This window comes from Myotis lucifugus, unplaced genomic scaffold (assembly GCF_000147115.1).
Source record: "Myotis lucifugus unplaced genomic scaffold, Myoluc2.0 scaffold_743, whole genome shotgun sequence".
Classification (NCBI taxonomy): Eukaryota; Metazoa; Chordata; class Mammalia; order Chiroptera; family Vespertilionidae; genus Myotis; species Myotis lucifugus.
Window position 1 is genome coordinate 36591 of NW_005871791.1, and position 27009 is coordinate 63599.

The 27009-nt window shown below is 50.0% G+C and overlaps 1 protein-coding gene and 1 non-coding gene across 2 annotated transcripts in view; both read right to left on the reverse strand.

The window, feature by feature from the left end:
* The window catches only part of LOC102442843 (complement C3-like), a 34620-nt gene extending 16063 nt beyond the window's left edge, over positions 1-18557 (reverse strand). Inside the window, exons 1-21 of the mRNA XM_006105982.3 lie at positions 18444-18557; positions 17523-17715; positions 16552-16714; positions 16385-16455; positions 13475-13569; positions 13289-13371; positions 13067-13157; positions 12759-12861; positions 12518-12647; positions 12179-12294; positions 11937-12086; positions 11284-11493; positions 10951-11154; positions 10431-10589; positions 9933-10062; positions 9617-9688; positions 9269-9469; positions 7624-7732; positions 7285-7370; positions 1788-1930; positions 1486-1698 (exon numbers count right to left, since the gene is read on the reverse strand). Of these exons, the coding sequence (XP_006106044.1) occupies positions 1486-1698; positions 1788-1930; positions 7285-7370; positions 7624-7732; positions 9269-9469; positions 9617-9688; positions 9933-10062; positions 10431-10589; positions 10951-11154; positions 11284-11493; positions 11937-12086; positions 12179-12294; positions 12518-12647; positions 12759-12861; positions 13067-13157; positions 13289-13371; positions 13475-13569; positions 16385-16455; positions 16552-16714; positions 17523-17715; positions 18444-18520 (2799 nt within the window). The 5' untranslated portion in view covers positions 18521-18557. The remainder of the gene's footprint in view (positions 1-1485; positions 1699-1787; positions 1931-7284; positions 7371-7623; positions 7733-9268; positions 9470-9616; positions 9689-9932; positions 10063-10430; positions 10590-10950; positions 11155-11283; positions 11494-11936; positions 12087-12178; positions 12295-12517; positions 12648-12758; positions 12862-13066; positions 13158-13288; positions 13372-13474; positions 13570-16384; positions 16456-16551; positions 16715-17522; positions 17716-18443) is intronic.
* On the reverse strand, positions 14937-15043 carry LOC111823922. Its single transcript, XR_002827032.1, has one exon. It is a non-coding gene; the product is annotated as a U6 spliceosomal RNA (small nuclear RNA).
* Positions 18558-27009: the final 8452 nt, after the last annotated feature.

Genomic DNA, 27009 nt, shown 5'->3' on the forward strand with positions numbered 1-27009 from the left:
TTAAAAATGGAACTCCCATTCGACCCAGTAATCCCACTTCTGCAAATATATTCCAAGAGAAACACCAATCAGAAAGGACATATGCACCTCTATATTCATAGCAGCATAATTTACCATAGCTAAGATTTGGAAACAGCCTAAGTGCCCATCAGCAGATGAGTGGATTAGAAAACGGTGGTACATCTACACAATGGAATAGTAAGCTGCTATAAAAAAGCAGGAACTTTTACTATTTGCAATAGCATGGATAGTTCTGGAGAGCATTAAGCTAAGTGAAATAAGCCAGTTGGAGAAAGATAAATGTCACAAGATCTCACTCATATGTGGGATATAATGAACAACATAAACTGATGAACAAAAATAGATCCAGAGACTAAGTAACACTGAACAGACAGTCCAACCTCAGAGAGAAGGCAGGGGAGGGAGTGGGTAAGAGATCAACCAAAGGACTTGTATGCATGCATATTAGCATAACCAATGGACACGGACACTGGGACGGTGGGGGCTTGTCCTGGGGGGCCGGTGTGATGGGGGCGGTCAATCGGGAAAAAGGAGACATATGTATACTTATAAACAATAAAAACATAGTGATAAAAATATTCACAATAGAAAAAAATGACAAAAGCCTTTTACTGATGATTCTATCTCTCATTATATTTGAGAGTGTTCCAAACTGTGGGAAACAGTAGTAATAAAACTGTTAATGTATATTTTAAGGCTAAAAATCACAGATAATGGAACATTTGAGATCTTGTTCCCCAACACATGTTAGTCAGTTTGGCTCAATAAACTCATAGAATTTTTAAAAATTTGAAATCACTGGAAAAACAGAACTTTGCTGCCTGGTCTGTGTGACTTAGTGTTTGAGTGCTGACACATGAAGCAGGAGGTCAGCGTTCTATTCCAGGTTAGGATGCATGGCTGTGTTGCAGGCTGGATCCCCAGTAGGGGGCATGCAGGAGGCAGCCAATCAATGATTCTCATCATTGATGTTTCTCTCTTTCTTCCTCTCCCTTCCTCTCTCTGAAATCAATAAAAAAAACCATACATTTTAAAAGTAGAACTTTCTTATATTCTATATTATTCTAAAGTAGAACTTTCCTATATCCCATATCATATATTATTGCTTTATAAAATTTGGTTTGTGAAACATGTTTCCCCCAAAATTTTAAAGTCAAAACAAAACTCTTATACTGAAATGTGTTACAAAATATCATACTTGATGTTAAACTATATTTCAAGGAAAAAATTTTTTTATCTTTAATGCTGAGGTCTGGGCACCCCCTTAGAATTTTATGCGCAGAAGAATGTCTCCCCTGCCTCACATGGCCCTGCTTTCACACTGCTGGGACTCCTGACTTTCCTAAGCTGAACACGGACAGCATTAGTGTCTCAGAGCCTGGAGCTCCAAACTGAGTTGACAGCACAAGGAGAGCAAGAGTCCCTCCTGAAGGACAAGAGGCAGCAGGTGCCCCAAGGACTCACCACGACCTTCAGGGTCTTCCTTACACCGTCAGTGATGAAGTGTCCATTGACACTGGCCTTGACCTCTACCTCCTGCAGGCCAGTCTTCAGGGGCACAATGACATAAGGCACGGCCACGGAGGACTTGGGAGGAATGTATACAGTCTGCAGGTGACGCTTCTTGGCAGTGGCCAAGCTGCAGAAGGCTGGATTGTAGAGCATTTCTACTCTCACCTGCCAGGGAGAGAGTATCAGGTCAGGGGCATGCGCCATGGGCCCCTCTCCAGGTCTCCCCTCGTGCCTCTCCTGCTCCAAGGACCCACCGCGAGCATATCTTCTTCCCAGTAGTTGTAGAGGACAGCTCGTATCTCCACCTGTTCGTTACGAACCACAGAGTAGGGCAGCCGCAGGTCGATGAAGAAATCTTGCACCACCGTCACCTCATAGGGGTCAGCCACACAGATCCCTGCTCAGGGGGAACAGACCATGATTGTCAGGGGTAGGGGATGGGCAAGGTGGATAGGGTCCAAGTTCAGGTCCAAGTTCCTTCCTGTCAAGGCTTACCCCTGACACGGGAGCTGTCCTGAGCTCAGCTGGTTTTAGTAGAAGCCCATAGACTAGAGAATGTTGATGGTGATGAATTACAAATGATAGTGGTAGCTGGGAGTTGCCAGGATTTCGTGATTTCTTTTGAATTTTACTCAGAGATAGAGGTGGAGGAGGAAGGCGAGTCAGATTCACTGAAGGGTCCATCTGTGCTTCCCAAAATGCTAGCCCCCAGCCCCGTGTGGTCACTGGGGACTGGAAAGGTGGCTAGCTTGAAAGGGAACTGTATTTCTACTTTTATTTCATTTTAGCTAACTCAGATTTCAACTTCCAAACTAGTGCTTGTGAATATACTGAAATCATATACTGACCAAGGGTGACTTTTATGGTATGTAAATTATATCCCAATTTTAAAAATGCCATGGGGGCAGGCTGGGAGAGAACAACGGGGGAAAGGGGACAAATGTCATACTTTCAAAAATAAAGAATTTTTTAAGATGCCCATGGACACAGACAATAGAGTGGTAAAGGCCTGGAAGGGGCGGGTACAGGGTGGAGGGGGTCAATGGGGCAAAGACAAACAAACAAAGGGGACATCTGTAAGACTTTCAACAATGAAGATACATTTTTGAAAAAATGGTGGGTGGCCCCGGCCAGTGTGGCTCAGTTGGTTGGGCATCGTCCTGTGCACCAAAAGGTTGCCGGTTCAATTCTGGTCAGCACACAAGCCCATTTGAAGGCTTCCATGCCCGTGGGGGATTGCGGGAGGCTGTTAATCGATGTTTCACTCTCACATCCAGATCGCTCTCTCTTTCTCCCTTTTCTTTCCTCTCTCTCTAAAAATTGATTTAAAAATCTTAAAAACATAACAATAAAAAATGATGCTTGATTTAGTGATTGGAAGACTTTTAAAAGTATGTTTGGTACAACTTGAATATGTCAATCTGCTTTTTCAACTGTAAATTTTATGAATCCTAAAATAGAGATCAAAATGTTTCCCATGAGCCCTAGTCGATTTGGTTCAGTGGATAGAGCGTTGGCCCATGGACTGCAAAGTCCCAGGTTCAATTCCGTTGAAGGGCACATGCCCAGGTTGGAGCCCAATCCCCAGTGGGGGGCATGCAGGAGGCAGCTGATCAATGATTCTCTGTCATCATTGATGTTTCTATCTCATTCTCCCTTCCTCTCTGAAATCAATAAAAGTATATTTTAAAAATGTTTCCAATGAAAAGCTCACATCATAATTGTGATGCACTCTAAGTATAAAAGGCATACCAGAGTCAAAGGCTTACTAATAGAAGTAAAATAAGTCATTAAAAATTTTGGTATCTTGCCCGGCCAATTTTGCTCAGTGGTTGAGTGTCAACCCATGAACCAGGAGATCATGGTTTCATTCCTGGTCAGGGCACATGCCCAGGTTGTGGGCTCAATCTCCAGTAGGGGGCTTGCAGGAGGCAGCCAATTGATGATTCTCTCTCATAGATATTTCTAACTCTTTCTTCCTCCCCCTTCCTCTCTCTGAAATCAATAAAGACATATATATTTTTTAAATCAGCTTTACTTAAATAGTAATGAATTTATTGTTTTAACATTATTATTAGTATGATAGTGGTTTTGCAAACTTTCATAAAATGTGGGAATGATAATATTTTGGATATATTTGGGTGAGATAAAATGTATTCCTGAAAACGGTTTCATCATACTCCTTTTTCATGGGGCTACCAGAAATATAAAATAACACACCAGCCCACATTACATCTTTTCCTTCCTTCCTTCCTTCCTTCCTTCCTTCCTTCCTTCCTTCCTTCCTTCCTTCCTTCCTTCCTTCCTTCCTTCCTTCTATTAAAGGCACTGTTATAAGGGCTTTACATGTATTAACTCATAACAATCCTCCCAACAATGCTTAGAGTACGTGCTATTTCTATCCTGTCCATTTTATGGAGGAGCACAGAGAGGTTGAGTAGCTTGATTAAGGCCACACAGTGGCTCCAGCTGAGTCATACTGGAGTCCCAGGCACAAGGAAACTATGTGCCCCTGTGTAAATGCCCAGGTTTTGAGCTCCATCCCCAGTAGGGGGCGTACAGGAGCTGGCCCATCCATGTTTTTCTCTCAGGGATGTCTCTCTCTCTCTCTCTCTCTCTCTCTCTCTCTCTCTCTCTCTCTGAAAATCAATAAAAAAAACATATTTTTCTTAAATAAGAGAAATTGGCAGAAAATTTCAATTCCTTCAATTAAAAACGAGATAAGCAAAGAAGCAAAATGTTTAAATCTTGAAGTCAGAAAATTAAAATGATAATGAAGTTTAATTTATTATATATTACTAGGGGGCCCAGTGCACAAAAATTTGTGCACTGGGGGGGGGGGGGTCCCTCAGCCCAGCTTGCCCTCTATCACATACTGGAAGCCCTAGGGGATGTCCTACTACCTGCTCCCTGCTCCCCTTGGGGAGAGGGCCTAAGCGACAGTCTGGCCTCCCTTCGTGGGAGTCGACTGGGCTGATCAGGGGAAGGCACCAGCCCCATCACCGCACTGCTGCAGCCACTGCCAGTCACCGCAGCCACCAAGGTGTTTTCATCAACACGGACTCCAGTCCCTTTACCATGAAAAAATGACAACTCTCTTTAGGCATTTTCAAGAAGTGTCTTTCATAGGATATGACATTTCTCTCTTTCTTTATCCTCACCTGTGGATATGTTTCCTTGATTTTTAGAGAATGTGGAAGAGAAAGGGAAAGACAGAGAGATACATCAAAGTGAGAGGAACACTTTGATTGATTGCCTCCTGCATGAGCCCTGACTTGGGCCGGAGCCAGGGAGGAACCTGCAACCTAGGTACATGCCCTTGGTCAGAATTGAACCCAGAATCTGCCTTGGGCAGAACGAGGCATTATCCACTGATCCAAACCGGCTAGGACAGGATATGACATTTCTTAACCCTCCAGCAGCAAACCTTCCTTTTTTTCTCCAGGAGTGTGGTAAAAAAAAACCCTAGATCACTTTTTGGACTCTTATTACCCAAGTTACTAAGAATATTACCAGTGGCACATACAGGAAGCTTAGCCAATCAGCAGTCAGAAAAGGTGTTTCCTCTGTAGTTCACACCAATTGCTGGTTTGGCCCCTGCCCAGGCCTAACGCCTCTGGCGAGTCATTAGCCCTGGGCCAGGGCACCCCCAGCTCCCAGCAGCCGTGGCCATCAAGGATCGCTGGCTGGCTGCGCCCCGGTTCCGGTCACCACCACCATCAAGGATCACTGACTGGCTGGCTCCTCCCTGGCCCAAGCCTAAAGCCTCTGGCCAAGGTGTTAGGCCTGGGCCGGGGCACCCCCAGCTCCCCGCCACAGCAGCCATCAACGATCGCTGGCTGGCTCCTCCCCGGCCCAAGCCTAAAGCCTCTGGCCGAGGCTTTAGGCCTGGACGGGGGACCCCCAGCTCCCACTGCAGCTGATCGTTGGCTGGCTCTGCCCTGGTTCCCCGCCTCCACCGCCATCAACAATCGCTGGCTGGCTCCTTCCCGGCCCAGGCCTAAAGCCTCAGGCAGAGGTTTTAGGCCTGGACGGGGCACCCCCAGTTCCCTGCCACCTCCGATCACTGGCTGGCTCCTCCCTGACCCAGGCATAAAGCCTTAGGCTGAGGCTTTAGGCCTGGACAGGGGACCCCCAGCTCCCACCACAGCTGATCGCTGGCTGGCTCCCCCTGGTTCCCCACCTCCGCCGCCATCAACAATCGCTGGCTGGCTCCTTCCCGGCCCAAGCCTAAAGGCTCTGGCCAAGGCTTTAGGCCTGGGCCGGGGCACCCCCAGTTCCCTGCCACCGGCGATCGCTGGCTGGCTCCACCCCGGTTCCCACGCCATCGCCACCATCAACCATGCTGGCTCAACGATCGTTGGCTGGCTCTTCCCTTACCCAGGCCTAAAGCCTCAGTCCGTGGCTTGGAGCCGACATATGCAAATTAGCCGCCATCTTGGCTGGTGGTTAATTGGCATATATCGCTGATTAGCCAATCGGAAGGGTAGCGGAGGTATGGCTAATTACCATGTTTCTCTATTATTAGATAGGTTAACTGAACAAAATGAGAACACAATATAATAAATTCTGGCTGTGGTATAAATAAAATATTTACACTTAATTTTATGAGTTTTAATACACCTGCCTTTTAATGTTTTAATATTTTTTGACAAATTTAACCTTTAAATTATACATAGAACCTGCCCTGGCTCTGGTCTTTTTAAAATTGGGATATTTTGTTCACCATAGATTATTTTGTACTCACTTTTACTTTAAAAACGGCTGCAGTGGGATATTACTTTTTGGCACCCACTTATATTTTGCACTAGAAGTGGGGCCTTCCTTCCCTCACCCCTCCCGGCCCTGCTGTAAACCATCCCCGGCTCCTCGGGTCTCACTCCAGCTGTGGGTGACCGGGGACAGATAACCTTTTTCTCACGCTTCACAATCTGACCACCGATGTTTCAATCCCCATTTCATTCTGCTTCCTCCTCTTTCTTAATCAATTTACCCACTATCATGCCGACAGCACCTCCTTAAAAGTTTTTGTGGTTGCAAATTATACTGTACGATACTGCAATGGTGGACTCGTGTCATGAAACACTAGACCAAATCCATACAATGTACAACACCAAGAGTGAATTCCTACTGTCAGCTATGAACTGGGGTCTTCACAATTGATTATAACAAATGCACCCATCTGGTGGGGGATGTTGACAGTGGGGGCAGCTATGCGTGGGGTGAGGAGTAGGAGAGGGCATATAGGAAATCTCTGTATTTTTTGCTCAAATTTTTAAAATATATATATTTTTATTGATTTCAGAGAGGAAGGGTGAGGGACAGAGAGCTAGAAGCATCAATGATGAGAGATCATCATTGATCGGCTACCTCCTGTACGCCCCCTACTGGGAATCAAGCCTGAAACCTGGGCATGTGTTCTTCACTGGAATCCAATTGCCAAAAACCTGGGCTTGTGCCCTGGCCAGGAGTTGACCCGCCACCTTTTGGTGTACAGGACGACGCTTCAAAAACAAGCAAAACTCTGCAGGGCCTTTCTGCTCAATTTTGCTGTGAAATTAAAACTGCTCTAAAAATAAAATCAATTTAAAAAATAAAAAGCACTGGCACCCACGATCTGGACTCTGATGCACCCTGCCCACCCAGTAACCAGGGGGCAGAGTGTCAGCCACCAAGAAGCAGAGGAGCTTTGGGATGGATGAGAAGCAGAAAATGCCCGGGGCCCTGGGGCCTGCGAAGCTACCACCTCACCTTTCCTGTCGGACAAGCTCACAGCCATGATCTCCCAGGTGGTGATGGAGTCTCTCAAAATCACCTTTATGGTCTTGGAGGAGACTCTAGGAGGAGAAATGGGGGCCTTAGGAGAAGATGTGGTGGAGGGGAGAGCAGGTAATGAGGGGCCCCAAGGGCAGGTTGGAGGTGTGGGTGTGGGTTTGGGCACGTGGAGGTTTTTCTAGGTTGGGTTGTGGAGTTCCACTAGATTCCAGAAAACAGAGGAGGTAGGTGTGCATGCAAATTAAATGTTCAGGTCCTGAGTGTTGGTAGGAAGTGCCTGGTGGTGGGTTGGAATGAGGGGTGCCCCAGCCTTACCCATTTTTCTCTGGGTCCTTTAACTCCTCGATGGTCCACAGCCAGCTCTCAGGGAACTGGCTTCTGGAAACGATGTCTTCTTCCGCCATGATGTCGTCATCCAGGTTACCTGGGCAGGTGGGTGGGCAATCTGGGTTTAGAGCAGACCCACTTCCCCTGCTGGCCCCGTAGATACTCATCTCTACAGCCCTGGAGGGGTTCCTGGCAGCCAAACACACCCACGGACAAATGATGAATTGTCTGTAAGTTAAAGGCCCCCTTTGAGGGCTCCTGCCTCCATAAAATGTTAAAAATCATATTTTATACAAGGGCGTTGGTATAAAGGCAAGGATAATCCAGGCTAGGTTATATTCATTTCCCCTGATTTCCAAAGAATCAAAAGCATTGTCATAAGCTTCTAAAGGTATCCTGACCCCTGGCACGATGCCTGCTGCGTCAGAAGTGACCTTGGTCATGAGAGTAACCAGGTGAGCAGAGAGTCTGGACTGATGGAGACCCTGGAGGCCTCTATAGCCAGCTGGGCACCATCAGCAAGTGAACACAGCTGGGCTGGGCTAGGGCTCGCCCCTGGCTGGGCTCTCCTCAAAAAATGGTGGACAGGCTTTAAGTTGGCTCTGGGTGTGTCTAACAACAAAGTAGGTGGAATTGCACAGATGCCTAAATCCATTCATGCACTGGGATAATCCACCAAAGTGCCTTTGGCGGTACTAACGTTTAAGCCATCCTCTGTCTCACCCCCACTTCACTAAAAAATACACAACACTGAGAAATAAATCTCCCTGTGGTGTAAACTACAGCCCGGCAGATCAAAGTTTGGTCTAACTTCCTCTTTGCAGAGGAAAGTCACTTTCACGAGTAAAAAGCGGCCTGCCTAGTTGTCATCATTTGCAACGAGATTGAAGATAGTCTTTGCTGACATGTGTTGGGAATCTTTGTGTCTTTTGTGGGTGGAGGGGTGAAGGGGATGCGAGGTTTCCAGCTAAAAAAAATTAGAAATATTTCTCCACTTGGCAACAGCTGCCTAAGCCCCACCCCCTCAAAGTACACAGGCTCACAAAAATCACATGTTACCACTGGGGGTTGGACAGATGGGAGGAGGCTAAAGGGACACAACCAGACACACCAATGCAATGTGTGATTCTGAACTGGGTCCTTTTCCTAAAAAGTGGCAAAGTTTGAGTGGAGTCTGTGAATTACATGGTGGAAAGGAATCCACGTTAATGCCCTGATGCTGAGCATTGTGCAGGGGTGTTTAGGAGAATATCTTTCCTGCCAAAAAAATCCTCACTAAACTATTCAGAACTCTGGGGGCATCAAACAGCTCAAGCGGGGAAAGGTGTCAAACCCCACAAGTTTGTAAGTTAAAGGCTGTTTAAAGAAAAAAAGATCATTATTTTTGCATTTGTCGGCAAGCCACTGGACAAGTTTCCCAATCTTCTTTAGGTTTTAAGCAAAGGTATTCTTTTTTGTTGCTTTTCATCCTGTAATTGATAACGTAATTTCCCTCAATTTCACAAGCCGCTCACACTTGCCTTTGCTCTTGGAAGCAAATTTGATCCACACAATTTCCAGTCCCCAGTGATGGGCGCCTCCCCCTCCCACCACCACCAGCCCTCAGGCAGGCCCCCCAGGCCACAGGACTCACTCCTGGCCAGGACCATGGCGCTGTTCCGGCTGTGCTCCAGCCGCTGCTGGGTGATGTAGTTGCAGCAGTCCAGGAAGGCGTCCCTGCAGGCCTTGTCCTGGAGGATGAACTGCGCCCTGCGCTGGCACGGGTACTTCATGGGGTTCTCCCGCATACCGTCCTCACAGCACTTGCGCAGCTCCTTGCTGGGGTACTTACCCGCTGTGGGAACACCCCCCGCTCCCAGTCAAGTCCCCACAGGGCCTCGCAGGGAGGACCTGCCCAGGTCCAGGCCATCCCCTCCTCCCACTTTGCTGGGATCTCAGTGGACAGGGTGCAAGGGTGGGGGAGGCAGATGAGGGCTCCCACCTTTGCCCTTCCTCTTCTCCATGAGCTGCACTGAGCGGCGGCGCCGGGTGGCTGGTTTCGGGCATGCCAAATCTGAGGAGCAGGCGGACGGAACAAGATGGATTAAGCACTGACTGGCTGTCCATGGTTTACTCCTCACAGTAGCTGCGAGGTGGGAGTGTTATTGCTCCCATTTAACAGATGTAGACACTGAGGCTGAGAGAGGAGAACGATTTGCTAGTGGGTAGTAGAGGCAGGACTGACACCAGGGTCCCGGATCCTATCTTGGAGGTCGACGTGCTGCCCCTCCCTGGGTGTCCAATGGCCGACTCCTCACCTGACCGCTGCTCGGTCTGCAGGGTTTTGCTGGTCTGGAAGGCCAGCCCGGCATCCGTAAAGACACCTGCATAGTTCTTTCCACTGCCCGGTGTGCAGCCAATGTCTGCCTTCTCAACAGTGTCCCAGATCTGCAGGGTAGGGAGGGGGTCGAGGGCAGGCTGAGGCCAGGCCACCACCAACACATCAACCCAACCTTACTTCCATCTTCATCCTGAGCCCCAGACACTCCACAGTGGATGATCAGAATGTGCTGCTATGGGACTCAGAGTTGTTCCCATTACCATGACCATCCACAACATCGACCCTGTCCATCCACATTCCCATCTGGAAATTGAACTGCAACCCATCCCCATGTCTGTGTCCATTTTGACCTCTGCACTTGACCCACACTCAACCTCACATCACTGGTTGTCCCCAGCGCCATTCCCACCTCAACCCAACGCCATCTCTTTGCCTCTGCCATGTTTTACCCAAACCCAGTGACATGGGGACATACCTTCCTCTGAGTCAACCTGTTCTTATTCAGCACAAACACGCCCTTGTCCACGGCCACAAGCCCCACTCGAGCCCCTTGGTTACCCTCAATCTTGAGCAATATCTGCTGTCCAGGTCGATGCTGATGCTTTTCCTCCTTCATGGCACTTTTCACCACCAGCTGTGAGGAGGTGGGAGGGGCAGGAGGGAGAAGTCAGCTCAGCAGGACCCCAGCCTTCGTCCTTAGAGGACAGAAGGGGATCTGGCCTGGTCTGGAAGGAGAGAAAGGTGGAGACAGAGAGAAGAAGGGAGACACACAAAACCAGTATCGGGTAGAAAGTCAAGGAAAGAGAAATTGAAGGCAAGAGAAATACTGAGACTAATACAGGGAAGAAAACAAGATGGAAAAGGAGACGAGAGAGGCAGGAACTCAACAAGCAGAGGAGAGAAATGGGTTCAGAAGGACAGACAGAGGCACAGACAGAGAAGCTATTGCCAGGCTGAGAGTCACAAGATGGGCACAGAGACTCAGCAATGCTTACCGTGCCCACACACGAATCCTTGACATCCAGCCACACAGAATCAGCCACCACCTCCCTCTGGCTTCCTTTCTCCAGTGTATAATAGGCCACCAGGCGGAAGGAAGGAATAAACTCTGCCGTGATGGTCAGAGGCAGCACCACCAGGAACTGGCCGGGCTCTCGCACCTGGCGTCCCACCTTCAACAGCTTCCCCTTGTTCATGACCTTGGGAGACAGGTTGGCTGAAGGATCAGGAAAGCAAGAGCGAGGATAGGGGGATCTGGAATGGGGTAGGGCTCCAGGGGCGGGAGAAATGAAGAGGGGGAGAGCTGGAGGTTGTAGGAAGCCACGCACCAGGTAGGTGAAATATCGGACATTGGCATCCTGGCCGGGGTCCAATTGCAGGACAAAGTTGACCTTGAGCGTGTCCCCTGGCTTGAGCTCTGTGGCGGGCACTGACAGGTGCAGGTAGTTGTTGGAGTTGCCCATTGTACTGTAGGGTAGGGCCTGCATTTGATTGGTAGCCTGTCGCCCCTCCGGAAGGCCCTCCTTCATTGTGCGTACCTGAGCAGGGAGACAGGGATGCATGATGCCAACTTGAGATGTCCATGTCCTAACCCCTGGCAACAGGCAATATGGCACCTTGTGTGACAAGAGGGACTTTGCAGATGGGATGGAGTTAAGGATCTGGACATGGGCAGACTATTTTAGGTTACCCAGGCCCGCTAATGTCATCACAGGGGTCCTTATAAGACATCTATGCAGATGACAGGAGGCCCTGTGTAAATGGCAGGAGGACCCTCTATCCAGATGGCAGGACTCCCATGTGCAGACAAGACTCCTCTATGCAAATGAAACACCTCTATGTGAATGGCAAGACCCATTTATGCAAATGAAAGGACCCCCGCTATGCACATGGTAAGAGCCCTTTGTACAATCATTAGAAGCTGCTGTACAAATAAAGTCCTCTGTTTCCCTGGGGTGGGGTCCTGCTGGTGCAGACTCACAGTGATCAACAGGGGCTTCAGGCTCTTGTGTGTGTTGATGGTGAGCTTAGCCAGGCCATCATCGCGGGTCACAGAATGCACTTGATTGGAGCCCTGAGTGGCCACGGGGATGCGGCCGGCCGGGGAGCCATCGGGGTTCGTCACGTACACCTGTGGGTGCAGGGAAAGGTGGAGGGGTTTCAGCAGACACAGAGACATGGCCAGTGCTCAGGAGTGGGGTGCAACCATGCTCTGGGTCTCACCATGAGGTCAAAGGGCATGGCGGGTTTGAAGAACCTGGGCGTCTTGGTGAAGTGGATCTGGTAGGGGGAGGTCACGATGGGGATCCCGCTGCGCTCTGCCTCCACCATGTCGCTGCCTGAGGAGGCCAGCTGTGAGGGTGGGCTCCTGGGCCACCCTTCAGGCCAGGCTTCCCCCTGCATTGGTCCCTGATGCCTTCATATCGGACCTCCCTCTCAGACGGGGCCTCTATCGTAAGACTGACCCCATCTTCATTCTGGGCCTCCTCCCTCAGTTGGGCCTCCCCTCTCAGACTGGACTGCATGGAGGAACTGAGCCTCCACCTTCTGCCCAGGCCTCACCTGAGTGTAGGATGACGGTGACAGACACATACAGTGACTTTCCCACTAGGGCAGCTTCTCGAGGGGCCTGCGGAGCCGCACTCAGCAGGACCTCTCGGCTCAGCACAGCCTCTCCAGTGCCATCCTCCATCTGGGATAGGAAATGAGGGCTCAGAGTAGGTGGGACTCAGGAGGGAGGGATTCAGAGAGTGAGAGGGAAGGGTTCCGAGTGGAGGAAGCTCTGGGGGCCCCTGGTAGGTACCACAACATAGGTGAGTGACTGGGACAGTGAAATCCTCTGGTCACCATCCTGGACCCCAAAGATAACAAAGGCTGTTCCATCCACATTCTTCCCATACAAGAACCTGTGTAGACAGGAGAGTCTCAGATTCTCCTTCCTGAAAAGCTGAGCCTCCCCCCAAACTTCCACTGGCCACGGAGAGGACCCAGAATCCCCAGCCCCTCACCTGACCCTCACCAGGCCCTCACCCAGCCCCTCATCTGGACCCACCTGATTCCTAACGTGGTCCCTCACCTGGTCCTCACCTGACCCCTTTCCTGGCCCCTCACCTGGCTGTGATGGTGACCTCCAGGCCCTTAGGGTCATCGATGTAGTAGAATTTCTCTGCAGGCTCCACTTGGACCTCAAAACTAGGCAGCACTGGGGGCAGGGGTTCCTCAAAACTAGGCAGCACTGGGGGCAGGGGTTCAGGGGAGAGAGACAGCACTGTGAGGGGCCAGCACTGAGCCCAGCATTATGGGGCCCACACCCTGGCTCCCTCCTTCTCTTACCATATTCCTTCACCTCAAACTCAGCCGAGAAGACCTGCTGTGGTGAATCTTCATAGTGGGCTTTTATCTTCCACTGCCCCATGCTGTGGGGAAGGCAGGTGAGTGATCTGGTCAGACCTGGCAGCCCCCAACTCCTTCTCCTGGGATTGGGGAGTCCCAAACCCACTCCTGGAGAGCCTGACATACTCGACCAACTTCGGGATATTCCAAGAAAAGCGCAAGATGCCAAAGTGGTTTTGAGAAGAGATGAAGTTCCTCTTGATGGGAATGCCTTCGGGCATCTGTAGATAGACAGGGAAGGGTGTGGTTCTTCAGAGCAGGCTTAGCCCCTTGGCCCTCCTCTCCCACTCTGTGTCTGGACACTCTCTGTCATGTCTACAGCAGCAGCAGCTAAGAACGTCGACCTGAGTTGGACAGCCTGGGTTCAAATCCCACTGTGCTACCTACAAGCTGTGTGACTTGGCCAAGTTTCTTAACTTCTCTGTGCTCAATGTGCACATCTAAAAACAGGAGATAAATACAGCCCCTCTGGCTTGGGACATTGTTCATGTGAGCAGGAGCTCATTATTATGAGTGTTCCCCTAATATTAAGAATCACTAGAATGTATTGCCTACTTTTGGGCTGAGCATTTGATTTGTGCTAAGCCACACGTAATTGCTCTGTTCAACCTTTTATCCTACAAGAATAGCAATCTGGTGTACACATATATTATTTCATTTATTATTTCATTTCTTGTCAACAATTAAACATCGGGAGACAACACATAGAAATCTGGTTCTCTGGCTTCTCTTGGAAACCAGGCCGCTGTTGGCCCAGGTGACATTTCGCTTCTTCCTTTCTCCCTCCCTGACTCCTTTCTCCCATCACTTTGTATTAAGCCCCCCTATATGTGAAGTACTTTTTGAATTCAGGAATAAGGCCCTGAACAAACAGATAAAAACTCTTTCCTATAGCCCTGGCCAGTTTGGCTCAGTGGATATAGCGTCGGTCTGCAGTCTGAAGAGTCTTGGGTTTGATTCTGGTCAAGGGCACATGCCCGGGTTGCGGGCTCAATCCCCAGTAGGGGGCGTGCAGTAGGCAGCTGATCAATGATTCTCTCTCATCATTGATGTTTCTATCTCTCTCCTTCTCCCTTCCTCTCTGAAATCAATAAAAAAATAAAAATTTAAAAAACCCTCTTTCCTGTAGGGAATTGAGATTCCACAGTGTTTGGTGGAGGGGGCAAGTAATAAATGAGTAAATCCAGTTTACAGGATGCCAAAAGGATGACACAGAGAGAGAGTGGAGTGCATGTGTGGATGGGAGGGGGTTGAAAATTTACAGGAGCTCAGAAAGGCCTCACTGTGAAATTGGGGCATTGGTGACATCTGAGCAAAGTCTTGAAGGAGTTAAAGGGCAAGTAGTATCCGTATTTGGAGGAAGATCATTTTCTGGGCCGAAAAAACAACCAGTGCAAAGGTCCTGGGGCAGGAGAGTCTGCCTCGTGTGTCAGAGGAAAAGGGAAGAGCCTGTATGGCTGGAATAGAGTGAGTGAGAGGGAGAGTGGGAGGAGCTAACGGCAGGAAAGGGACAAGGGAGGTCATTCAGGGCCTTGTAGGTCACGGGGAGGACTTGAGTTTGTTTTTTTTGTTTTGGTGTTTGTTTTTTTTAAATATGGAACACTTCATGAATTTCCGTGTCATCCTTGCCCAGGGGCCATGCTAATCTTCTCTGTATCGTTCCAATTTTAGTACATGTGCTGCTGAAAGGAGCACAGGGCTTGAGTTTTGTTTTGTTTTTAATATATATATATTATTGATATCAGAGAAGAATGGAGAGTGAGAGAGAGAGAGAAACATCAATGATGAGAGAGAATCACTGATTGGTTGCCTTCTGCATACCCCACAAAAGAAATCTAGCCTGCAACCTGACCGTGTGCCCTGACTGGAATGGAACCTTGACCTCTTGGTTCATAGGTAGACACTCAACCACTGAGCCAGGCCTTGAGCTTTTATCTGGAGGGAGGGAGGAGTCCTGGAGGCCTGGGAGCAGAGGAGGGCCTGGACCTGACTCAGGGGCTCACAGGCGCCTCCTGGCTCAGTAGGCGGAACAGACTCCTACCCAGAATTATGTAACTACTCCAATCTTCAGATGAGAAAACTTAGGCTCAGGAAGGTGAGTGACCTGGCCAGAGTCACTGGGACCAGGGGTTTATCTGGAGGTGGAATTGACAGGTGCACGCATTGCCCCATGCTGGCTCCCTGCGTCCCCGCCCATCTCTAGGCCTCTGTGTTTGTGCCTCTATCTATTTTTTGCTTTAGGGCAAGCAAGCATGTCAAACTCGGGGCCTGCAGGCTACATGCAGCCCACTAAGAATATTTTTGTGGCCCAGCCAATATAACGGTATATAAGAAACGTTTTAATAAAAATTTTTAACTTAATTTTTACAATATCCTGTTATACATAATTATTAATAACGAACTACAACATTCGCTAATGACTAATTACTATAATTGTGTTGCATTCATTTCCCTTACACGCCTTATGCGCAGGTGTACTATTTCTCTCCACTAATACTAGCAGCAAATATTTTAGCAGCCGACTTGTTTGGTGTGTGCAACAGGAAATATTTTGCTTTCGGAGAACAAGAAAAATAGGTTTGTTTGCATTACGCTTATTAATTTGTGCAGTTATTCGGCGTCTGGTAAGTTAATGTTCAAAAAATATTAATTTTTATTAAAATGTTCCCTTATTTTATGTTAATGATTACTCATTTATTTCAGCCCTTTGTATTCAGCATGTCTCTATCGAAATAAACCTATGTTTCTATGAAAATTGAAGCTTTTGTTTTTTTGCGACCCACATACACTTACACCTTGTTTATTTGGGCCATGTTAGCCTTTTGAGTTTGACATGCTTGCCTTATATGTGTTTTCCGATGGTCTTAGGCGACCCCTGTGAAAGGGTCATTTGACCCCCAAAGGGGTCGCGACCCACAGGTTGAGAACCGCTGCCTTAGAGTCTTTCCTAGTGCCTCTTTCTCTGTCTCAGACTCTCTCTTAGTCTCTCCTTGAGTCTCTACCCCAAGGGTGTCTGGGGGCCCGGCTGCCTGGTACCTCAATGCTGACGATAACCGTTCGGCCCACAGGAAGCAGCTCATTGTCCACAGTGAAGATCCGATAGAGGACTGGGAGGTGGCGGGAGAGAAAGGGACAACTCAGTGAGGCCCTGGCCCTCCCAGTGACCCAGCCCCAGCCCTCTGAGCCACCCAGCAGCCCCTTACCTGTGGAGCCTGGGGTGTAGATGGTCTTGTCCGTCTGGATGAAGAGATACCCGCTCTGAAAGCTGACTAGCACCACCTTCTCCACTGGCGGGGCATTCCCAAAGGCCGCCTGGACACTCACAAACTTGTTCTTCTGTGATTTTAACTCCTTTCTGGCCGGGATCTAGGCATGGATGGGGGAGGGTGTGAGGAGGGGTCTGCTCCAGGGCCCCTTGCCCACCGTCCAACCTCTGGGCTTCTGGCTGGGTCCACATCTGCCCCTCCTCACAACAGAGCCTGAGCCTCACTCCTGCCTGGTCTCTCTGGTTTGCCCGGATTTGGGGGGAAGAGGGTACTCAGAGAGGGGCAAGGGCAAGAGACAGGCTAGGAGTGAGAGAGAGGAATGGAAAGGGGATCAGAGAGGGGGCTCAGAGGATGGAGGGCTCAGTAGTGGAAGGGTACCCAGAAAGGGGAGGAGACTCAGAGAGGGGAGGGGCTTGATGGAAGAGAGGGCTTGGAGGGGAAAGGGTTCCGAAAAGAGGGGTACAGAGATTGTTGGCTTGGAAGGGAAGGGGCTCAGGGTGAAGGAGGGGCTTAGAAGGGGGCAGGGCCAGTAGAAGGAGGGGCCCTAATGCAGAGGAGAATTAAAGAGAGGAAGGGCTGCCCTGGCTGGTGTTGCTCAGTTGGTTGGAGCTTGGACCTGTGCACCAAAAGGTCACCAGGTTTAGCTCCTGATCAGGGCACATACCCGGGTTTCAGGTTTGATTCCCCAGCCAGGATGTGTACTGGAGGCAACTGATCATGTTTCTATCCACATCGATGTTTCTCTTTCTCTCTCTCTCTCTCTCTCTCTCTCTCTCTCTCTCTCTCTCTTTCTTCTTTCCTCTCAGAAAGGGCTGAGGAAGGGGCAGGGCTCATAGGTGAGGCTCTGGAATGGGGAGAAGACCCATAGGGGGCGGGGCACCCACGGGGCGACTCCAGTGTGCACCCACCTTGATGGTGACGGTGCTCAGGTAGCCATTGGCGCTGTTCAGAATGGTGTCCTCACTGGACAGCACCTGCTTCTTGGCTGGGAAGTCGTGTACTGTAACCTTGACAGGAATGTTACCTGCCCCACCGTGGGCCTCCAGCACCACCGTCTCCTCATTCTCCAGCCGCAGGATGTTGGGGGTGATTATAGAGTACCTGCAGGAGGAGTCCGAAGGGTCATCCCAGGGACCCGACATTCCAGCCCGCATGGGGGTCTCCCCAGTCCCTGGTACTGCAGATCCCATCGACCCCTGAACCTCAAAACCAGAACCAGCAAGTCCCCCAATTATTTAGACTTCCAAACCCACAGTTGGGGAACCCACTTACATACTCCTGAAACCCTGATCCCTAAATCTTTAAACACCCTAAGTCTCTAAACACCCAGACCCTCAGGCACCCCAACTATACATACCCAAACTCACATATACCAAATCTTTGAAATCCAAATCCTTGAATTCCCCAAGCCTCTACCTAAACCTTTATCACCCAGGCCTATAAACAAAACTAAATCCACCCCCAGCCAACATAATCCTATGCCACAGCTCTACACACATTGAACCCATAAATCCGGAAACTGCAAACTCCCAAATCATGTAAAGTCAAACCACCACATCCACAGAATCCCCAAACACCACCTGCACTCTGAACCTACAGACCCCCAGCTTCATAAACATCCACACACCCCTCTACAAAATGCCTGAATTTCACAAACATCCAACCCATAGACTCTCAAAGTCACAGGCAGCCCCATCTAGTAGCATTCAACCCCACTAACTCCTCCTCCACAGGCATAATGCACCCTGAATTCTACAAGAACCTGAACCCACAAATGACCACTCCACCTCAGAAGTTGCCTTGCTTGGGGCAGGGTCATGACTACTCACATGGGGTCCCCCAGGGCCAGGGGCAGACTGCTCAGCAGCAGCAGCAGCAGGAGGCTGGGACCTGAGGCAGGTCCCATGGTACAGGGACAGTGGAGGGACAGAGGGACAGAGGGACTGAGGGTCAGAGGGAGAGGACAGGGGGGACTGACCAGAGGCTGCTGGAGGCCTCCATTTATCTGGCTCCGGCCTTTCCCCCACTCAGCCCAGCCCTCTACTCCCCATGGCCTCTCCCCTCCCCGGGGCTGCCCCAGATTTCTCAATAACGTTTCCTAATTCCCTGGGCCAGCAAGTCCTTGGGTAAATAACCTGAGGACATGTCCTCCTACAACAGGAGTACAAGTGCCGCCTTCCTCAGGGGCAAGGCCAGGGAGTGAACAGGGACCTTTCCCTGTTACGTCCACATTGTAGTGGAGGAACTCTGAGGGCAAGGGACCCCCCCACCTCAGAAATCTGGGCCTGGCCCAGTCCAGTTTCGTCCATGCACTTATTAACCAAACCTTTCCTCGGAGTCTACTTTCAGAGTCTTCCATGCTGAGGTAGAGTGGGGAACAGACTCCAGCACAGACACTCCTAGCCATCTGTAGTGTGATCTCAAGTGGAAAAGAAGAACTCTGCTTCTTGGAGGTCACAGAAAGTTTCTCTGGGGAGTGGACATTTTACCTAGGCTTTGAAGTATGCATAGGAGTTCACTGCCCAGGTGAGCATGTTTTATAGGGCAATAGGAGCATGGAGAGCCCTTCACCTACACTTCTTAGGATGCCTGAATAGCTATAATGATTTAAAAAGTAATTTTTGTGGACCATTGCTAGCTTTTGCATTTGTATTATATCAGCATCCTCTTAGGATATTATTATTTAAAATTATATTTAATTTTTTGTGTAAATAAGTAATATAGTCATAGGATTTAATATCTAAAAGGTGTAAGTATAGCCTGACTGGTGTTGCTCAGTGGTTGAGCATCGATCTATAAACTGGGAGGTCATTATTCAATTCCCGGTCAGAGCACATGCCCAGGTTGTGTCCTTGATCCCCAATGTGGGGCATGCAGAAGGCAGGTGATCAATGATTCTCTCTCATCATTGATGTTTCTATCTCTCTCTTCCTCTCCCTTTCTCTCTGAAATCAATAAAAATATATTTTAAAAAATTAAAAATACACTTTTTTTTAAAAAAAAAGGTGCAAGTATATATAGGGAAAAGATCATTTTCCTCCTGGGCCTGTTACGAGCCATCCAGGTCCCAGACATGACCATGTAATGAAGGATCATGATTTTTCCCCCAAAGATATCGTTTGCAGTCCCCAATGTTCACACACTTGTGGGAACAAATATTGGCATGCTCTACATACAATTCTTCCTGGTCTCCCTGAGTCACACCTTGCTTCTTTATAAGCAGCGAGAGACTGTTGATTACCAGTGCACGGAGAGCTTCCTTGTTCTTAAAAAGACTGCGTCATATTACATTGTGTGAAAGTTACGGTCCTCCAACTGATGGACAGACTTTCATGGATTATAAACCATACTCTTGCCAGGAGTTATGAGCCTGCGTCACTTCCCAGTTGTGTCACTTATTGGTGGTCTCAAGCCCCTGAGAACCACCCTGCGTCTCAGCTTCTCCATGTAAAATGGGGTTATCACATTGCCCCACTTTACAGGCTTGTTTTGTTAGGAAAGGAGATAACACAGATCAAAGTCTACAGGCATTGGTAATCTTACTAGATAGCGCTGAATTCCCCTCTGTAATTGTATTGATTTACATACTTGCTGGCCCTGCAGAAAACTGTCAGTGTCCCCACTGCGCCCCCCAACCCCCAATGAGATCATGGTGGCAAAGCTTTGAATGTTTGCTCAGTGCCATTTTAACATGCATTTCTCTGATTGCCAGCCAGGTTGGGCATCTGGGGTGGGGGCTGTATGTGAAGTCTGGGCACAGTGGGGTGGGCATCCTGATTCCTGAAGGGCTGGTTTCCAAAGACCCACTGAAGGGGAACTGGTTCTGAGTTCCTGTAAACCATGCTCTTGATCTTTCCCCGGCTGTGCCAGAGTAGGGGAGGCACAGAGAAACAGAACAAACCTGGACTCTGTCTGCTGCGATTGCGACACCCCTTCTTTAGAAGAGGAGGGAGTACAAACAAACCTGCTTATTTTCCAGAATTGCGATTAAACTTCTGAAACTGGGGTGGGGTGCCTGCTAGGGTTCCCCAGCCCCCAATGCTGCCCTTATTCCCTCCCCTGGTGCCCCCAAACTCCCACCCCACTTCCCGATTTTATTAGAGCCTTGAGCTTTCAGGCTTTGTGGTTGGACAGCTTTGAGGAGTTCCTGGCCTGGCCTCTGTCTCCCTGCAAGGCCTGGTTCCTCCTTTCTCAGCACCTCAGCGAATCTGTCTGAAGGATGAGAGGAGACTGATGACAGTCCCTGCTATTGAGACAATTAGAGGAACTGAGAGGCCCCTGAACCAGAGGGGCAGGGAAGGGGAGTGTGCAGCAAGGCACCCATTGGGAGGACTTCTTGATTTTTGGGTGACCTTTGGGAGGCAGATGAAGGGCAAGATAAGCCAGAAGGGAGGGAGGAGAAGGTGGCTTGTGAGGGGACTTCCACCCGGCCCAGCATTTGGGCACCAAGGGTGGTGTAGCCCAGCTGCCTGGACAACCTAAGTGGCCATCTGGGGATGAACTTTTCTAACAAAGTTCCTGTTATTTACCTGAAACGTAAATTTAGGTGGGTGCCCTATATTTTGCCTGACAACACTAGCTGGGATGCAAGGAGAGAAGAGGAAGAAAGAGGGGAGGCCCTAGGAACCCCATCCACCCCACCTGAGTGCAGTGATCTTGCTGCAGCCCACCCTTTCCCCACAGGCACTACCAGGCCTGGAAATAGCAAGAAGCCCCCCTCACTCCTGGCCCCCTATTTCCAAGAAGGGTCCTTGCTACGCTGGTTTCTGAGAGTTCCCCTCCTCAATCCACACCCAGGCCTCCCCCTGCCCAACCTGCAGCCTGGTCTAACCACACACACCACATTCATTACTCATTAACTCATAGGTAACCTTGACCTGATTGAATTAACCCGTCTGCCCTATGGCTCCTTCCCCCCATGCTTTCATGCACATTCAGCAGAGGACTGGGAACCAGGGACCGGCATCCAGGGAGGACATGGTGGGCAGATTTTGATTCTAGCTTTAACTACTCCGAGCCTGTTCCTGATCTGTACCCTGGACATTCACAATCATGTACCTCCCTCCAGGTCAACAGGCAGGCAGAATGCTCAGTGGCACCCTGCACGTACCGACCGCTGGATTTTCTTGAAACACAATTTTAATTTTGATAATACTTTCTTCTCCTCCCTCTTGCCTGATGTCTTTGACAGCCCAACAGGCCTCCCAGCCAGAGTCCTCCCTTCTTCCTTCTCCCTCGCCCTCTGTCCAACCCTCACGGACCCCTCGGATGTCTCTCTGAGCCCATCCCTTCTTTTCACTCCGTGCTCCCTGGCTTCCCTGCTGTAGACTCACCTCTTGCAGTTCATCTACATCACATTCACTGGCACTTTCCCCCTAGAACACACCCTTGTATTCCCTCTGCAAAGTTATGATGTATAATGCATGAAGACGTGCAGCCAACAGCAAAGTCTCCATGAGGTTCAGCTGGCAGCATCTTGCCTATTTCATGCATCTGGTTTATTTCACATGCCATAGGTGCTATTTCTAGCCCCACCTTATGATCGAAGAAACTGAGGGCTTTGGCACTTGCCCGAGATCCGCTAGCTCAGTGGTTCTCAACCTTCTGGCCCTTTAAATACAGTTCCTCATGTTGTGACCCAACCATAAAATTATTTTCGTTGCTACTTCATAACTGTAATGTTGCTACTGTTTTGAATCGTTATGTAAATATCTGATATGCAGGATGGTCTTAGGGGACTCCTGTGAAAGGGTCGTTCGACCGCCAAAGGGGTCGCGACCCACAGGTTGAGAACCGCTGTCTTAAAGGGCTAGCTGGTAAGAGCTGGGATTTGAACCCAGGCAGCTGGACTCCAGAGCTTGTGCCCCGAAACTCTGTGAATTTCTGACTGCTGCTGTAACAAGTAATATCTATTTATTATCTCATAGTTCTGGAGGCAGAAGTCTGAAATCGAGAGGTTGGCAGACTGTAGGGGAGAATCCGTTCCCTGCTCTTTCCGAGTTCTGGAAGCTGCCTGCGTTCCTTGGCTCATGGCTCCTTCTTCCATCTACAAAGCACATATTCCAGGTTGTTTCCATCATCACATCTCATTCTCTGACCCTCATCCTGCTGCCTCCTTATCAAGACCCTTGTGATGACATTGGGCCCACCTGAAGCATCCAGAATAGGCCCCCAATCTAAGACCCTTAACTTCATCATCTCTGCAAAGTGTCTTCTGTCATGAAATGTAACATATTCACAGGTTCTGGGATTAGGATGTGGACATCTTTGGGGATCCATGACTCTGCCTACCCCAGAGTGCATGTGGATAAACATCAACCCTTTATGGCATGTCCCTCCCTGCTTGAAACTCTTCCCTGATGCCTATGGGTCCCAGCACAAAGTCCCAGTGTGTCTGCCTGTCTTTAGGTTTCTGCCAGCTGCTCTTGCCCCCCCACCCCTGCCACACACACACACACACACACACACACACACACATACACACACTGGCTCCTGCCAACCTTGCAGCAGGACTTGCAGGCTATTCTGGGCTTGTCCATCTTGCTCACCCAACTTCCTCACTCTGCAATGCCTTCCCACTTCCTTCTTTGTCTGCCTGGGCTATTTACTCAGCTGGGCCCCAGTTAAACTTGATTCCGCCTGCAGGAAGCTTGGACCCCAGCAGGTTCCTACCCCTGTCCCATGCCTGTGGCCCACTGAGGAATGTTTCTCAAAACTTCAAAAGGGGTCCTGGGTGCTCTAGTTAAAGGGTGAGGTCTGAGGGTGAGAAGGACATAATGCATTTCTGGAGTCTGTCCACAGGTGTGTGCACAGGTGCGTCTCTAACCTGAGGTCACTCCCTAGTTTCAGACAGTCCAGGAAAGATCAGGCTGTGTTGCTGGGCACTGCACTGAGCCAGACACTCATAGGTGATACTCAATGACCCCCATCTTACATGTGAGAGAACAGAGATTAAACCACTTATCTGGGGCCACATCGCAAAATAGGGGACGATTGAGGTGTGGTCCCTGACGTTTTGTTTATTGAGTCTCACAACAAGCCCTTATCTGCGTGACCGTGGGCAAGTCACATAGCCTCTGTGCCTCAGAAGCTTTTTAATGAGTTAAGGTCCATGGAGAGCTACTATTACTTATAATAATGTTTTTATTAACTTCAGAGAGGAACTACTTTTTAAAAAAATATGTTTCTATTGATTTCAGAGAGAGGAAGGGAGAAGGGGAGAGAGATAGAAACATCAATGATGAGAGAGAGCCCTAACCGGTTTGGCTCAGTGGGTAGAGCGTCTGCCTGCGGACTGAGGCGTCCCAGTTTCGATTCCGGTCAAGGGCATGTACCTTGGTTGCGGGCACATCCCCAGTGGCGGGTGTGCAGGAAGCAGCTAATCGATGTTTCTCTCTCATCGATGTTTCTGACTCTCTATCCCTCTCCCTTCCTCTCTGTAAAAAATCAATAAAATATATATATATTTTTTTAAATGATGAGAGAGAATCCTTCTGCATGCCCCCTCCTGGGGATTGAGCCTGCAACCCAGGCATGTGCCCTGATTAGAAATTGAACCATGACCTCCTGGTTCATGGGTTGTCACTCAATCACTGAGCCACACCAGCCGGGCAGCTACTACTACTTATACTCTTGGCTTGAGCCACTTGCGAGTCTTTCAAACACCATTTTTCTTACCTCCAGCCTTTGCACATGCTGTTCCTCACCTGGGCCCACATCCTTCCCACCACTTCTCTATTCACTTTCCCTGAGTTCCCAGGCTGGGTCAGGGCCCTGTGATGAAACTGTGTGATAACATGTCCCTCTCCCTGTCCCCCTCTCCAACTTCCTACTCCCATGACTAAGAGCCCCTTGAGTGTTGGGACTTGGTGGGTCTTGGTCACTTCTCTGTCCTCCGCGCTTGGCATAGGGCCCACTCACAGTAGTTGCTCAATTCATATTAATTGCATGTGTAAAGCAATAAATACTACAACCACCTCCTCCAGTGAATACAGGTTTCTAAATTGTAAACACAACCCCTGTGTTAGACCTCAACCCCCAGAAAGGCAAGAAACCAGGGGAGCAAAACAGATATGTCATTATTTTACAGCTGCAAGTTGGGCATGGTCCCGGGTCCCTGATGGGGACAGGGCTTCCCCCTACTTGGGGGAAGAGGGAACTGTCCGCCTTCTTCTGAATGGGCTCTGGGAACATGGCTCCCAGGGAGTTAGGGGCCTGATGCGCACAGACCCCCTTTCTACAACCCCCCACACTCTGGGAGAGAAGCTGGAGCGAGGAATGTATGTGAGCAGAGAAGGAGGGTGAAAAAGCATGGTCTGAGATGGGGGTGATCACAACAGCTCTGGGACATTGGCTGTTTTGTTGACTTTGGACAGGCCTTCCAGGAACCCAGAATCGGTCATTCAAAAAGCAACCACAAGGTGATCGGAGCTCATGGGTGCCAGTCCCCGTCCCCAGAGCTGTCCAAGTCCCACCCCACTCCACCCTGAAACTGCCAGGCAGTCCCAAGGGTTGTCAGGCCCCGCCACCCCACTCCACCAATCCTAGGCCTCGGCTCCACCCACCATAGCCCCACCATTTCAGTCTGGGGGCTCACACTTGCTGAGGTTGTTGCTTGCCTGCAGCACTTGTAACCTGTGGTGAGTAAGGAGAAGGTGAGAGTGGAGTCCTCAAGCAAGAGCTGGGGGATGGGCTTGGGGCGGGGGCCCAAGCAGAAGTGTCAGGTACAGACCCCTGTCTCCTCCACCTCCACTGTCTGGCCCACCTTTCCACCCCTCCTCAGGCCTCTGTGCTCACCTGGTACAGCCACTGCCACTGGAAGGGCATGGCCACCCACAGCAGGATAGCGATGATCCTCGTGAAGTAGATGCAACAGATGATCTGCAAGGGACACTGTTGGGCACGGGGGCCCAGTGAGATCAGGAGGGATGCCTGGGGTGGGGCCCACAGATAGAAGGCAGAGGGCTGAGTGGCGGGGTTCAGAGGTACAGCGGAAAGAGGGGGTTAGGGAGGGAGAACCAAGGGGCTATTTGTCCTCCCCCTCAAAACCTCCTTCATGAGTGGGAACGAGGCTCCTACCATGACATAGTAATGCCAAAATAGCTTCAGCTTGGCCAGGTTCACTGCCACTGAGGGGTGGGCACAGAGAGTGGGGGTCAGGGGACGGAGGCTGGAGGCAAGAACACGGGGAGAGGGGTGGAGGGCTGGGGTCGGGGAGGACATGGGGCAGAAAGTCTAGAGGGGGATGTCCAGTGAGACAGTGAAGGGGACGGAGGAGGGGGAGAGGGCAGTCAGAGGGGAGGGGAGGGACCTATGGGGGTCAGCACGAAGGACCTGGAACGGGATGGAGGCTGGGGACACAGCAGGTCCCAGGGAGCAGGGCCTCACCCTTCCTTGGTGCCAGATGTTGGATGGACCTGGAAAGGAGAGAGAGACACAAGGGACAGTCAGTGTTGCTTCCACCCATGTCCATGAGGGCGGGTCTGGGCCTGGGGGAGGGCAGGGGTAGAGTCCTCATCAGACCACAGGAAAAAGGATGGTATTGCAGCAAATAAGATCTACCAGAAAGAGAAGCCCATAGTCACTGACACCCTCCTCACAGGACTTGATGACAATGTGGGCCAGGTCAGCCAGGACCTGTGGGGTGGGTGGGTATTTCTATGTGTGCAGGCGTGCCCACCCGGGGCCTCAGATGCACCTGTATCAGGATCCTGATCCCAAAGATCTCCTCCTTGTTGGACAAAATGCACTTGACAAAGGCCCAGCCAGAGCTGATCAAGGAAATGGTGAAGAGGAGGGCACCCTTCATCTTAGAGGCCAGGGAGGGGGAGCAGTGAGAGGGGCACTCAGCCCTCTCCTGCCCACTGCCCACCACCTTCCTGGCAGAGAAGGTCACTCATAGGTGTGTCATGTAGTGCATGACAGCAAGGCCTTTGATGTGGTGGTCCTGGTTGTTTTTTGTTTTTGTCTGTTTGTTTTCAGAATTTGTGTTTAGATTTATTTCCTATAACTACATTTTCAGGAGCTTTTGAAAATGGTGTCTTAGTTACAAAAATTATGTTTCTCATCATGTACATTCAGGAACACTTACTGTGCAGGACATGGCTCACCCAGCAATGACATTATTAATTACTAAAGGCCTGGTGCACAAATTTGTGCGGGGGGCGGGACGTGATCAGCCTTCCAGGTGGGTGGTGGGACGCCCTTGCTGCCCCGGAATCTGGATCCGTCCTTCACACTGGTTGTCAGGAGCCACCTGGCAGCTGCTTTTATATTATTTATTCCTTGCGGAGCATCTAGGGAAGGGAAGCAGTTGTGGTGCCCGAGGCCGATTTCTAGGAGGCTGGCAGCGCTGCCAGGATCTTGCTGGTGGCGCTGGTCCATCAGTGTCTGGCC